Source organism: Zea mays, chromosome 1 (assembly GCF_902167145.1).
Source record: "Zea mays cultivar B73 chromosome 1, Zm-B73-REFERENCE-NAM-5.0, whole genome shotgun sequence".
In the NCBI taxonomy this organism is placed as follows: Eukaryota; Viridiplantae; Streptophyta; class Magnoliopsida; order Poales; family Poaceae; genus Zea; species Zea mays.
This window is the reverse complement of record NC_050096.1, coordinates 19,980,286-19,995,176: the sequence shown is the minus strand read 5'-3', so window position 1 is coordinate 19,995,176 and position 14,891 is coordinate 19,980,286. Positions and strand designations below refer to the sequence as shown.

Sequence of the window (14,891 nt, the reverse complement as noted above, 5' to 3'; positions counted from 1 at the left end):
TATGACACAGAAATTCGAGATGTCGATGATGGGCGAGTTGAACTACTTCCTTGGGTTCCAAGTGAAGCAACTCAAGGATGGCACTTTCATCTCCCAAACGAAGTACACGCAAGACTTGCTAAAGCGGTTTGGGATGAAGGACGCCAAGCCCGCAAAGGCGCCGATGGGAACTGACAGACACACCGACCTCAACAAAGGAGGTAAGTCCGTTGATCAAAAAGCATACCGGTCCATGATAGGTTCTTTGCTTTATTTATGTGCTAGTAGACCGGATATTATGCTTAGCGTATGCATGTGTGCTAGATTTCAATCCGATCCTAAGGAGTGTCACTTAGTGGCTGTGAAGCGAATTCTTCGATATTTAGTCGCTACGCCTTGCTTCGGGATCTGGTATCCAAAGGGGTCTAACTTTGACTTGATTGGGTACTCAGATTCCGACTATGCTGGATGTAAGGTCGATAGGAAGAGTACATCGGGGACATGCCAATTCTTAGGAAGGTCCTTGGTGTCATGGAACTCTAAGAAACAAACTTCCGTTGCCCTATCCACCGCTGAGGCCGAGTATGTTGCCGCAGGACAGTGTTGCGCGCAACTACTTTGGATGAGGCAAACCCTCCGGGACTTTGGCTACAATCTGAGCAAAGTCCCACTCCTATGTGATAATGAGAGTGCTATCCGAATAGCGGAAAATCCTGTTGAGCACAGCCGCACAAAGCACATTGACATCCGGCATCACTTTTTGAGAGACCACCAGCAAAAGGGAGATATCGAAGTGTTTCATGTTAGCACCGAAAACCAGCTAGCCGATATCTTTACCAAGCCTCTAGATGAGAAGACCTTTTGCAGGCTGCGTAGTGAGCTAAATGTCTTAGATTCGCGGAACTTGGATTGAATTATAGCATACATGTGTTTATGCCTTTGATCATGTTCATTCTGCATTTTGTTGCTTATTGTGGTGCTCAAGTTGTACAAACACTCCCTGGACCTCACAAGTCCTTTTTGCAAGTGATGCACATATTTAGGGGGAGCTGTGCTACAACTTGACTCTTTGAGACTAACCATATGCTTGAGTTTACTTGTTTTAGTCTCAAAGGAGGTTTGAAAGGGAAAAGGTGGACTTGGACCATGAAAGACTTCCACTGCACTCCGATGAGAGGGTAACTTATTCCAAGTTCATCTCATGTACTCTTATTGCCTTTGTGCTCTTATTTGAAGATTTTGGTGAGGCAATGGGGTTACAGGGCCAAGATTGATCCCGTTTTGGTGCTTGATGCCAAAGGGGGAGAAAATAAAGGCCAAAGCAATAGATGAATCAGCTACCACTTGAGAAATTTTGAAAATAGTAGAGTAGAGCTTTTGGTTTGTCAAAACTTTTTATTGTCTCTCTTGTCAAAAGATGGCTTCTTGTGGGGAGAAGTGTTGATTATGAAAAAAGGGGAGTTTTTGAAATCTTGAATCAATTTCTCTTGGAATGACTCTCTTTATGTCTTAACATGTGTGTTTGACTTAGAGATAGAAATTTGAGTTTGATTTGCAAAAACAAACCAAGTGGTGGCAAAGAGTGATCCATATATGTCAAATTTGAATCAAAACAATTTGAGTTCTTATTTGAATTGATTTTGTATTTGTTCTACTTGCTTTATATTGTGTTGGCATAAATCATCAAAAAGGGGGAGATTGAAAGGGAAATGTGCCTTGGGCCATTTCTAAGTATTTTGGTGATTTAGTGTCCAACACAAGTGCCTAAGTGTAAAAAGGTGGACAAAGTACAAATCAAGGATAAAGGTATGTTTCTTAGACTTAGTACATTGTTTTATGGACTAATGTATTGTGTCTAAGTGCTGGAAACAGGAAAAATCCAATTGTAAATGTCTTGGCTCGAGCAGCCAAGACTCTGCTGAGTCTGGGAGCACCGGACTGTCCGGTGGTGCACCGGACAGTGTCCGGTGCGCCAGGCTGGCTCGAGCGAAGTGGCCGCTCTCGGGAATTCACCGGCGACGTACGACTATAATTCACCGGACTGTCCGGTGTGCACCGGACTGTCCGGTGAGCCAATGGTCGGCCAGGCCAACGGTCGACCGCGCGATCTGCGCAGGACACGTGGCCGAGCCAACGGCTAGAAGGGGGCACCGGACTGTCCGGTGTGCACCGGACATGTCCGGTGCGCCAACGGCTCTCAGGCTGCCAACGGTCGACTGCGTCATTTTTGGAAAGAAATCGGGCACCGGACAGTGTCCGGTGTGCACCGGACTGTCCGGTGCGCCAGTCGACAGAAGGCAAGATCAGCCTTCCTAGATTGCTCTCAACGGCTCCTAGCTGCCTTGGGGCTATAAAAGGGACCCCTAGGCGCATGGAGGAGTACACCAAGCATTCCTACAACATTCCTAAGCACCAAGACATCGATTCCGCGCCTTTGATTCTTTGCGATAGCAATTAGAGCTCTAGTTGAGTGGTGAACTCATTGAGTTGTATTGTGAGCTCTCGTTGTGACTTGTGTGCGTGGTGTTGCTGTGATTTCTTGAGTGTGCTGCTAATCCCTCCCTTGCTCCGTGTTTCTTTGTGATCTTAAAGTGTAAGGGCGAGAGGCTCCAAGTTGTGGAGATTCCTCGCAAACGGGATTGAGAAAAAGCAAGCAAAACACCGTGGTATTCAAGTGGGTCTTTGGACCGCTTGAGAGGGGTTGATTGCAACCCTCGTCTGTTGGGACGCCACAACGTGGAGTAGGCAAGCGTTGGTCTTGGCCGAACCACGGGATAACCACCGTGTCATCTCTGTGATTGATTTCTTGTGGTTATTGTGTTTTGACTCCTCTCTAGCCACTTGGCAATTATTGTGCTAACGATTAACCAAGTTTTGTGGCTTAAGTTTTCAAGTTTCACAGGATCACCTATTCACCCCCCTCTAGGTGCTCTTAGGGGTCGAGGTTGAGTCCGAGCCCTGGGGTCGGGCGAGGCGGAGCTTCCTATGGCGCCCGAGGCTGGACTTGGCTGCTGTCAGCCTCACCCTGGCGGGTGGCACAGCAGTCGGAGCAGGGCAGGTGGCGCTATTTTCCTGTCAGGTCAGTCAGTGGAGGGGCGAAGTGACTGCGGTCACTTCGGCCCTGCCGACTGAGGAACACGCATCAGGATAAGGTGTCAGGCGATCCTTGCATTGAATGCTCCTGCGATACGGTCGGTTGGCGAGGCGATCTGGCCAAGGTTGCTTCTCCGCGAAGCCTGCCCGAGTTGGGCCTCGGGCGAGTCGAAGGTGCGCCCGTTGCTTGAGGAGGCCCTCGGGCAAGGCGTGAATCCACCTAGGTCTACTGTTCCTGTCCGAGGCTGGGCTCGGGCGAGGCGAGATCGCGTCCCTTGAGTGGACGGAGCCTAGACCTGAATTGCGCCCATCAGGCCTTTGCAGCTTTGTGCTGATGGTGATCACTAGCCGAGTTTAGGAGTCTTGGGGGTACCCCTAATTATGGTCCCCGACACATAGTGTCGTACCACCAATTTAAACAGAATCGACATAATAAACAATCAGTAACATATTAGCACAGGCGTCCTACTGTAGTAGGCAACGCCAAAAAGGCAATAGCGGTGTGGTTAATAAAGAACTGGACCATCCATACCCATATTATAGCATGGAAGAGGGTGCGAAGAATAAGACAATGACGGATTGGCGCACATAGAAGAAAGAGATGAAGTAACCCTAATAGTGAAGAACACATGATCTGATGAAGCACGATGAAAGAGATTCATTAGTACATGTGAGAAGCGGCGACACAGCTTGGAGAGGGAGGTGATGGAGCAAGGAATGCAGTCAAGCGGCGACGCAGCGTGGAGAGGGAGGCGATGGAGCAAGGTATGCAGTCGCCATCACTATCGCCAACCGGTGTCGCCTTGTCGCGGCGACGCAGCGCAGAGAGGGAGGCAAGCGCGGAGAGGGCGGCGATGGAGCGAGGACTGCAGTGAAGCAACGACGCAACATGGTGAGGAAGGTGGTGGAGCGAGGTTTGCAGTCGTTATCGCCAACCAGCGTCGCCTCATCATCGCGAAAAGAAGGAAGTTGTCGGGTGTTCCATTTTTTATTTGTGTTGTGCAACCTAGAACACTCCAAAGGCAAAAAGGCTGCTTACGGTGAGACCAAGGGTGTTGGATGGGAATCTCACGGTTGAGGTGAGACAGGACGACGTGGACGAACATGAGTGATAATTTGCGTACAATTTTAATAATATTATAACATAATGTTGTACCACGAATTTAAACAAAATCAACATTAGCAGAGTAGTCCTACTTTAGTAGGCAGCGCCAAAAAGACAATAGTGATGTGATTAATGAAGAACTGGATCATCCATACCCATATTACGACAAGAAGAAGACAATAACCACTACAGTAAACGAAGTAAATTCCGACGGCCAAAGCCGTCGGACATAAGCCTTAAGCCGTCAGACTTAAGCTATGTCCGACGGTATCTGGTTATGTCCGACGGTTTCTAGCCGCCGGACATAACGCATCAGAAATAGTGTTATGTCCGACGGCCGCCGTCGGACATAACGTATCTCCGACGGCCGCATCCGACCGTCAGAGGTAAGGGTACGCAACCGTTTTACCTGTCGCCTGTGGGACCCACTTCAGTTATGTCCGACGACTCGAGCTAGGCCATTGGACATAACAAGCCATTGTCTCCGACGGTTTCCTACGCCGTCGGACATAACAAATCCTTATGTCCGACAACTTACTCTAGGTCGTCGGACATAACATATTCTAGAAATTGCACAAAATTCTGAATTTTAAAAAATCTGACATTTGCAAATACAAAACAGATTTCATGCACATATACACATTCACAATCACAAATATACTCACATAAGTATACACATTCACAAATATACTCATATAAGTATTCACATTCACAAATTTAACATAACGACATATAGTTCCAAATGGTTGCAACAAGTGTTTACATCAACATATAGGTCCAAAATCCAAACTGACATTATTCGACGGATAGTCTTTCACATGAAAGGTTGCAACAAGTGTTTTACATCACTATCACTCATATCCATCGCCACCTCCTCCGGCTAGACTCTGCGTGTTGAAAAGGTTGTTCACCCACGAATGTGATGCGTCGTCTTGACCAGACCCATCTCCAGGTGCGGCAACTAAAGCGGGTTGTGTCTGAAATCCCTATAACACAAGCACATGAAATAGTAACCACTCAGTTGTTCATTTAAACACATAAGACATCTATGAACATGTCACACACGCATATGTGTACATACCATAGGGAATTGTGACAGAGGCGGAGGTGGAGGCGCCAACATTGGCATTGGCAGTGCAAAGTCCGGAGGCGGCATTCCATATGTCGGCATCGGGACGCCCGCTTGTTGGGCTAGTTGCTACAAATTATATACAAGTCATTGTTGAGCAAATAAGATACACATCATGTGTTTTGCAAAATAAGCTACAAAATGTTACTTCAACTTACCGAGAGAAGAGCTTGATTTTGGGCCTGGAGGTTTGCATAATACTCGTCCCTCTTCTTCTGGTACTCGGCTTGTTGTCTCTGGTACTCAGATTGTTGCCTCTGGTACTCCAATTGTTCCCTCAAGACTGATTGATGGTACTCTGCCTGTTGACGCAACACTGCAAGCTCTATCTCCTGGGCGGATGATTGTGAACGGGACGACTGTGAAGACGACGATGTGGACTGTCGTCCACGACGTCTCAGCTCTCTGGAATCAATCGTAGAATCAAAAATACCCAACCTACAAGAGTGAACCATGCACTTAGTATAGTAACTCATGGCTAAGTTGAATCGCAAGCATATGATGACAATTTTGAAATCCAAATCAAATAATCTCACCGTCCATGGGCTTGTCCTCCTGCGCTAGCATATGCTGCCTGAGGGCCGATTGGCTGGCTCCTCCAATCGTACTCCTGCCCATGGCGTTGAACCATCTCCTGCCCATACGAAGCCTGGAGGCAAACAATATCAAATATAAGTGCATAACCCCTATGCCCTTGCAAACAATATCAAACACATAATAGAGTACCAAAAACATTATCACGGGTGACAAATCATATAAAATGACCTTATTTCCGAGGGCATAATAATTACCCTCGGAAATAAAAATTTTAAATTATCTAAGCACCACTAAGTAAACGAAAACAAGCTAAATTAATTACATAATCAAATTTTGCCATATAATCAAATTTAGGCCCTCGGATATAATAAGATAAACATTATTTAACATACTAATTATTTAATAACAACATTGGAAACTACAAAACAATATTAATATATACAAAATAAAACTAAAAATACTTACTCAGAGAATAGGGCAGGGCAATTCCGGTGCGGGCGGAGATGTGGCCGGCAGCGACGGGGCAGCACCGGTGGTGTGGGCGACGGGGCGAGCGGGGCCGCGGCCGGAGGCCGGCGGCGGGCGGCGACAGCGGGCTGGCGGGGCGGCGACGGGACTGTGGGCGCCGGGGCAGTGGGCGGCGGTGGGGCAGTGGGTGGCGGGGCGGCGATGGGCGGTGACGGCGCGGTGGACTGCGTCGACGAGGGCGGCAGCGACGGGCAGAGAGAGAAGAGAGAAAAGGGCGAACGCGCGTGAAAATGAACCGCGCGCCGGTCTCTGCCCGTGTTAAAAAACCTTATCTCCGACGGCTTTGTACCGACGGCTACGCTGACAGCCGTCAGACATAGCCGTCAGAGATAAGGCGGTATTTCCGAGAGCCCTGGTGGCCGTCGGACATAAGATTACGTCCGACGGTCTCGTAGGTAGGCGTCGGAGATAAAGTGACCGTCGGATGTTTGTTAGTTTACTGTAGTGAACGAAGGGGCGCACGAAGAAGAAAGAGACGAAGTAACTTTAACAGTGAAGAACACACGATTTGATGAAGCGCGATGAAAGAGATTCTTTAGTACAAGTGAGAAGCGGCGCCATAGCTTGGAGAGGGAGGCGGTGGAGGAAGGATTGCAGGTGGCGACGCAGCGCGGAGAGAGAGAGGGGCAGTGGAGCGAGAAGCAGCCCCTTGGGTCATTCCCAGTTCTCTTCTTTGCAGAAGTTTTTTTTTTGAAAAAAAACCATGAAAGGCTATGCATTAGAGATTATTTAATGTCTTGACTGAAGTTTAAAAATAGCTGAAATAGCAAATAAGTTAGTTCCAATTTCCAGACAAGGGGGAACATCCGAGCACCGTGAGCGCGAGTGACTGCATAGTGCGTAGCCGGGTCCAGTTAGTTGTCTGTAGTAAGCCTGCTACGTACTGTACGTACAGTGAGATTCACAAGTGAGGTGAGTGTTGGCAACGCACACGTGTAACATGTTTCTGGGCCAAGATCGGCTTCGGACGACACGTTCTGTGTGGTGAATAAAGAAAAAAAATGTGCTTAGCGTAGGTCCGCGTCGTGGGAACGGACGGTGCTCAGAAAGTACCGTCGCTAATTAACCAAAGCGTGCTTGAGCTGGAAGGATGAGGTTATTAGGTGCAAGGTCACTGTCTGATGCACTGCTACTATCCTACGGTTATTAGGTGCGGGACCTGCTTGCTGCAGAACGGTGACTGGGGGTGTTTGGTTACCCCAAACTAAACTTTAGCCCCTATCACATCGAATGTTTGAACCTCCGTTCCGGATATTAAATGTAGTCGGATTATAAAACTAATTTGTCAGCCGAATATTAAAAGACGAGACGAATCTAGTCCAGTTGGTTGGGTCTATATTTCATACTCCTATTTGAAAGTCAAACGCTTGATGTGACCCGGGCTAAACTTTAGCAGGGGCAACCAAACACCCCCTGAACTTTAGCAGGGGCAACCTAACCTATGTTCAGTAAAGTTGTCTTCTACATGTCATAGTTAGTAGTCCATTTAATTAGTATTTGAACAGATGAGCTTTTGTGAAACAGGTTAGGTGAAGTACTTAAGTAGTTACTGGCCTGGTTCCCGTGCTTTGCTACGGTTGTTATATATCATATAAATAGGTATTGAGATATTTATTCAAATATAATATTGTTTATTTCTAAACATTAAGGTATGTGTGGTCTGGTGGTTAGCCCCAAATTTCTAGAGCAAGGGGGTGTGGGTTCGAGTGCTCGCTCTGCACTATTTTTTGCGTGGTGTGGTAGCTGCGTGGGCGCTGGGGTTTCATAGGGCAGTACCTGAGAGAGCGTTGCGAGGGCGCTGGGCGTGGGCCCCACAGGGCAGGGCGCGTGGGGCTGGAGAACCAGTCGGGGCGCGTGGGGTGGGTCCATAATGTCAGCGCGGAGGGTGAAGCCGTGGTAGCACCATGTGCCTATATTAGGTTTTTAATATAATAGTATAGAAGTTGAAGGTCAAGTGACTTAAGCTGTTTATCGCAGTAAGTTGGAAGTTAGAGTTGGCCAAGCTCCTTTACCATATCATGGAGAAACTGGTTTCATAAAATTAGAACCCAAATGGAGCCACAATTCTAGAAATAGGAAAATAAAATTTGCATAGGTTAATAGGAATTGAGAGTGATACTCTTGAGTCTTGACCACACACATAATCTTGTTTTGTTTCCGCAGGAAGTTTTTTTATCCAAGTTGACATTGTGTGGTTTTAGTAGTTTTAAGTTTGCATGGTACTTCAGATCTTAGAAGCCAGGAGCGTGGAACTTGTCCACGTTCCTCGTTCTGGGAACGTTCGTTTTATTCCGGAAACGCGAGAACAATCTCGTTCCTGTATTGTTAAAATCTTTTTTAAGTATCGTAACGTGTTCCCGCTCCTCGATCCCATCAATCCAGGAACCTGGTTACTAAGCTTCATATAGTAATTCACTGTAGAACTGTTTGATTGTGAATTCTTGCTTTCAACCTTGGAAGAAGGGAACTGATTTTGTTTGATTCAATTTGGCTGCTTTGAGGTTTAATTAGTTTGTTCTGTTTTGACATATTGGAACTTTTTCTCTTTTTTCTTAATCCTTTTACTATTGCCACTGCCTGAGAAATTGGATGTTGTATATCCTTGTTTCATGGTTGATGTCTATTGCTAACTCTAGATTTAGAAGATTCACAGCATATGCATGATCGACCTCTGCGTAATTATATTAGCTTGAGGAGGTAAATGGATGATAAGTGATGCATCCAAGAATACCCAGCAATTTGCTGGTTCCTGGAAGTGGGATATCCACTGACATTGTTATTTATGAAGATGTTTGTATGCATGTTCATTGTTCTATTTCGGCTGATTGTGTATTTACGAAGATATTTGTATGCTATGGCCCTGTAATTCTTAGAAGAGGCAACCAAAAGAAACAAAAAAAAACATGCTAAAAACTTTCTACCCAGTCCCATGTGCAGTTGTTACTGGCAACCAGATAAGCTTTATGATCACTGATCCATTCCGCTTCCATGACTAGCGCTCCCTCCGTCCAAGAGTCTAAATCGCCTAAAAATTGTTTTTCCAATATACTACGTCATCTAATCTGCTCGTCTTCTAGTTTTGCTATGTTCCAGTGATTTTGCTATTCTGCTCGTCTTCTAGTTTGTCTATTTGTCGGTGGCTTTGCAATTCTGTTGCTCTGAATGTCGCGTGTCTTGCCTCCTGTCTGGAGTGCAAATCCTGTAATAAGCAAAATTTGTGGCTCCTGTCGGGGCATGTGGCGTGACGCGTCAGGTCGTTTCTTTCCTCTATCGAGTTAGCTCGGTATTGTAGGGGGTTCCTGATGTAGCGTTTCTGGACTTGTTGTCTGTCAATTGGCCTGGTTGCTTATGGATGCGATCCTTGTAATGAACTCTTTGTTCCTATTTCTTAATGAAATAGGGGGCTCTGCCCCGCCGTCAAAAAGATCTAATCACTTCCTTCCCATTTTCTTCGGCTCCTGCGCGCGTGCTGCTTTGTATGGAATGCTGAATTGCTGATCGAATACAACACCATGATCTCCAGTTAGCCTCAAATACTGCTCTGTTATCCATCTATTCCGGATAAGCCAAGACACCGAAAAGCTACCGTCGCCACCGCACAGCCGTGCCACTGAATCGCATAGTTCACTACTGCATTGCGCCATCCACGTGTTGCTCTACCAAGACCCCGAGCCACCGTGCTGTTCTTCCGATTCAGGCAATGTAATTTTGATCAATGAGCAGGAGTTGCAAATGGAACCATACGTGCCGACTGGTTTGATGTTGCGCGCGGCTGGTGCAATTCTTTCTGGGAGCGAGCATGTGCGGGCGAGGAGTTGAGCGTGAGTGGACAATGCACGAGCCGGATACGGCGTGTTAACAGAGTTTCTGTCTGTGTTAGCGTGTGGTATTATTGGGAAACTGAACATGCATCAATCTGTTAAGTAAACAACAGCGATTATTGTATCACTCCAGCTATATAGTTCTTTTCTATTACGAGAGTTTCTTCCATAACTTTTATATTTCATGCAGAACAGTTGTTGCTCCTCTTGAGAGGTTAAAGTTGGAGTATATAGTTCGTGGTGAGCAGAGGAATCTATTTGAGCTTATGCATGCTATTGCAACAACACAAGGGTTGAAAGGCTTTTGGAAAGGGAACTTTGTCAACATCCTCCGCACTGCTCCATTCAAGGCAGTCAACTTCTACGCATATGACAGTTACAGAAAGCAACTGCTCAAATGGTCTGGTAACGAAGAATCTGCAAACTTTGAAAGATTTATTGCTGGTGCTTTTGCTGGTGTTACAGCAACTATTATGTGCATACCTATGGATACAGTAGGTCTTTTTTTTAAAGAATTTGTACCACATATTTCTTTAATCTTTTACTTTGTTGTCATCTTTTCACTGACTATTACCTGATTTGAGCTGTTGGTTTCAGATCAGGACAAAGATGGTTGCTCCTGGTGGTGAAGCTTTAGGTGGGGTCATTGGTGTTGCCCGCCACATGATCCAAACTGAAGGATTCTTCTCGCTGTATAAGGGATTGGTGCCTTCTCTTATCAGCATGGCACCCTCTGGCGCTGTATTCTATGGAGTGTATGACATACTGAAGATGGCTTATCTGCATTCTCCTGAAGGAAAGAAAAGGGTATCGATGATGAAGCAACAAAAACAAGAGACAAATGCATTGGATCAACTTGAACTGGGTACTGTGAGGACTTTACTCTATGGGGCCATTGCTGGTTGCTGTGCTGAAGCTGCTACATACCCATTTGAAGTGGTCCGTAGGCAGCTACAGATGCAAGTAAAAGCAACCAGAATGAATGCGCTTGCAACATGCCTTAAGATTGTTGACCAAGGTGGGGTACCAGCACTGTATGCTGGTCTAATCCCCAGCTTGTTACAGGTATGTATTCTTTCAGCAGAGAACCTACTTCCACATATATGTAGGGGCCAGGTTAGCATCCATAGTATTTTAAGAACTCTTCAGAGGTATACTCTAGACCTACCAAATTTCACTTGAAGTATATCATCGATTGCTTCAAGCTTATGGTCGAAGTAAAACATCAGCTGAATACGAATCTGTTCATATAACTTTTGTATGCTAAGCAGTAAATAGTATGCATGCATATACTTCGACTAATTATTGGTCACATTCATGACGTGTGACTTTTTTGAATCCTAAGCTATGAAGATAGTGTATATACTTCATTTGTTAATGTATCAAGTTAGCAATAAGGAAACATATTTAAAGAAAGTGATAAAAGGTTCTTGACATATCCCTGCAGTGATGCTGGTTTACTTAAAGAGACTGAGATTAGCAGACTGCATGAACTTAGAGATCTGCATGTATCATTTTGATCCTACTATTCAGTGTGATAAGTGTATGCTAGTCTGTTTCAGATTGCCTTAAGTTTCTGGTTTTCTTTCTACTTTTGTTTAGGTTCTACCATCAGCATCGATCAGCTATTTTGTTTATGAGTTAATGAAGATAGTTCTGAAAGTGGAGTGAATACAAATTCATTGGTGAGCCTACAAGCAAGTTCAAATGGCGACCACGTATCTTGATGAAATTGCCGGGCATCCCCAGTAACTTATGCTGTGAGGGTAGTTTCAGGTTGGTAAAATGGTTGTTCATCTGATGCTTTGCACACTAGTTGACCAAATTGCACACGCGGTCCTATTCGAGACCCGATTCAGTGGCTTAATAGAAGATTGTTCTCTTCGACTCCCGTCCTAGGGAAAACATCTCGGCCCTGTCCAATTTCCGTTGACAAATTTTACATACTTTATCGTTGATGTATGTGACACATTGACAGCAAGCCAGAGTGACATTTGAGTGATTTCCGTTGTGACTTTCTAATTCACAGTTGAGATAGGGATAGGGACATATATACAGGTGTTAGATGTGATTGTCGTTGACGCACGTTGGGTCTATCTGCAGTTTCGTGATTTTGACCTGTGAGCATCGGGTACTTAACGCTGCCACGCTTTGCAGTTGGCGGATAGAGAGGCACGGCCGACGGGTGATTAAGAGCATCTCCAAGAGACTCTTCATTTTTTGCTCTCTATTTAACTATCTATTTATATTTTCATAAAGACTACACTCTATATATAGCATCTCAGTCCAACAGACTATCTATCTAGTTTGGCTAGTCAGGTGGCTAGCTAAATTTAGCTAGTGAGAGAGACAATTTACAGAGTCAGATAGCTTGCTAGTCAGATAGCTAGTCTGTTGGAGATTTAATTTACTATTTAGTAGCTAAAATTTGGCTCGGCGAGTTATTTAGCTAGTCTCTTGGAGATGCTCTAAGGACCTGTTTGAAACCTCTAAAACTAATAATTGACTAAAAATTAATTGTTGGGTTTCAAACACGGTTAACATCACAGCTAATTGTTAGCTATCTTACAACTAATTGTTATCTATCTTACAGCTAACAATTAGTTTATTAGCTGATTCAACTCAGCTAATAATTTATTAGTTAGCTAACTATTAGCTCTATAGAAGCTCTATAGGTTCAAGCGCCCATGTCCTGTCCGCGGTGTTTTTTTATGATCTTACCAAAATGTATAAAAAAGAAGGAAATGGTATGGTCGATGATATTTTTATAACTTTGGTACTGGTTAGTTGTACATCATTGAAAATATATATGTTGCAATGATTAGTTATCTTTAGGAAGCATAGTTGTAATAAATAGTCATTCTAGTCAAGAAGAAATATTGTGACAAATTCTAAGGATTCAAATAAAGGGACCCTATTGAGGAGATCAGCTTTACCAGATAGCTTGAGAAGGGTAAATGTTGTAGCAGGTATAAGAAACACCATTGAAATTGCAAAAAATGCTGGTTAAAAAAAGGTCAACCATAATGAGATAAGTGCTTATTATCTTATTCTAGTTAGTTAAAAATGATACATTATCTGGCATGCATTGTACTGCATTTAGTTACAAAACGCTAATACATGTGGTATTGATGCCACATCTAATTTTGTGCATAGCTTTAATAATATTGTAACATAATGTGGTACCACCAATTTAAACAGAATCGACATAATGCGTGGTATTGATGCCACACCAGTTTAAAAATAGCTGAAATAGCAAATAAGTTAGTTCCAATTTCCAAACAAGGGGGAACATCCGAGCACCGTGAGCGTGAGTGACTGCATAGTGCGTAGCCGGGTCCAGTTAGTTGTCTGTAGTAAGCCTGCTACGTACTGTACGTACAGTGAGATTCAGAAGTGAGGTGAGTGCTGGCAACGCACACGTGTAACATGTTTCTGGGCCAAGATCGGCTTCGGACGACACGTTCCGTGTGGTGAATAAAGAAAAAAAATGTGCTTAGCGTAGGTCCGCGTCGTGGAGACGGACGGTGCTCAGAAAGTACTGTCGCTAATTAACCAAGGCGTGCTTGAGCTGGAAGGATGAGGTTATGAGGTGCAAGGTCACTGTCTGATGCACTGCTACTATCCTACGATTGTTACCTTGCACGAATTTTCAAGACGGAAGAGCAGCGGGACCTGCTTGCTGCAGAACGGTGACTGAACTGCAAAGCGATGTGAATCTCTTCAACTGCGACTGCGAGCGAGCGCAGATCGACTGCGCCGCGCCGCGGGTTCATCACACGTAGCGGGTGTTTATTACGTCAGCCATGTATCAGACTGGGTGGGGCCGCTGTAGACTGACTGTTGCAGATTCATGAGAAATTGAGAATATACTGGAAGCATGCATCCGATACTTGTAAAGTACTCCCAAGTCCCAAGTCCCGAAATCTGAAGTCAAATTCGCAGCAGGAGAAACACTGTGGCCAGCTGGATTTGGACGCTCGGTTGGAATATAACCGAAGACTCTACTCGCTACTACCTGTCGATCCTGGGGTGCCGGCTTTGTTAAAAGCGTGCTCAGTAGTGCTACTACTGTACTTGAATTGACGACGAATAATAACCAAAAAAAAAACGTAACTAGGACGGCGACAGCTAGCCGACAGATAACGACTGCACGCTGCAGCTGATGGCCTGGCCCGTTACCCGCCAAATGCGCCCGGCGTACCGTCCGCGCGAGATCAACATCGTTCTCGGATTTCTTGGACTCGTTCGAATTTTGAATAGTATATGCCTTTCATTTCAAAGGTTGCCTTTCCTATCCTAGGCGCAAGGACGCTGAAGAGGAGATAGCTAGAGTACGTTCAGACCAAGCTCTGTTAGGATCAGGACCTTCTTTTCTTGTGTATAGTACAGAGACAAGAACAAGAGTACAAAAAACCGTCGTTCTTGTTTTTTTTTTCAAAAATCCAAACACATCCAACTTTACCAAAATATATAAAAAACAGTAATATTTATAACACATAATTAGTACTATCAGACATATCATTAAATTTATTTTTGTAGTAAATTAAATTAAACATACGAAATGCCCGTAATGTTTCCTATATATTTATTTAAATTTCGAAGGGAAAAAATGACCAACATATTCATATTCTTTATGGTGACAATTAATAAGGAACTGACAGAGTAGAGAAGAGGCAAACAAAAGGGGACATTTCGT

At 44.7% G+C, this 14,891-nt stretch overlaps 1 protein-coding gene across 1 annotated transcript; it reads left to right on the top strand.

Annotated features, from left to right (window-relative positions):
- The first annotated feature begins 10,353 nt into the window (after positions 1-10,353).
- On the top strand, positions 10,354-12,194 carry LOC103631879 (probable mitochondrial adenine nucleotide transporter BTL3). The gene is made up of 3 exons (XM_008653717.4): positions 10,354-10,686; positions 10,790-11,257; positions 11,795-12,194. Exons 1-3 carry the CDS (start codon positions 10,459-10,461, stop codon positions 11,861-11,863), a joined length of 765 nt encoding a protein of 254 aa, XP_008651939.1. The 5' UTR covers positions 10,354-10,458; the 3' UTR covers positions 11,864-12,194.
- Positions 12,195-14,891: the final 2,697 nt, after the last annotated feature.

What these genes read in the sequence shown, in the direction of transcription:
- LOC103631879 (XM_008653717.4), top strand. Translation starts at nt 10,459, where the DNA reads ATGCATGCTATTGCAACAACACAAGGGTTGAAAGGCTTTTGGAAAGGG. An exon ending in TGTGCATACCTATGGATACA is followed by an intron (nt 10,687 to 10,789) that starts GTAGGTCTTTTT and finishes TGTTGGTTTCAG; the next exon opens with ATCAGGACAAAGATGGTTGC. An exon ending in TAATCCCCAGCTTGTTACAG is followed by an intron (nt 11,258 to 11,794) that starts GTATGTATTCTT and finishes ACTTTTGTTTAG; the next exon opens with GTTCTACCATCAGCATCGAT.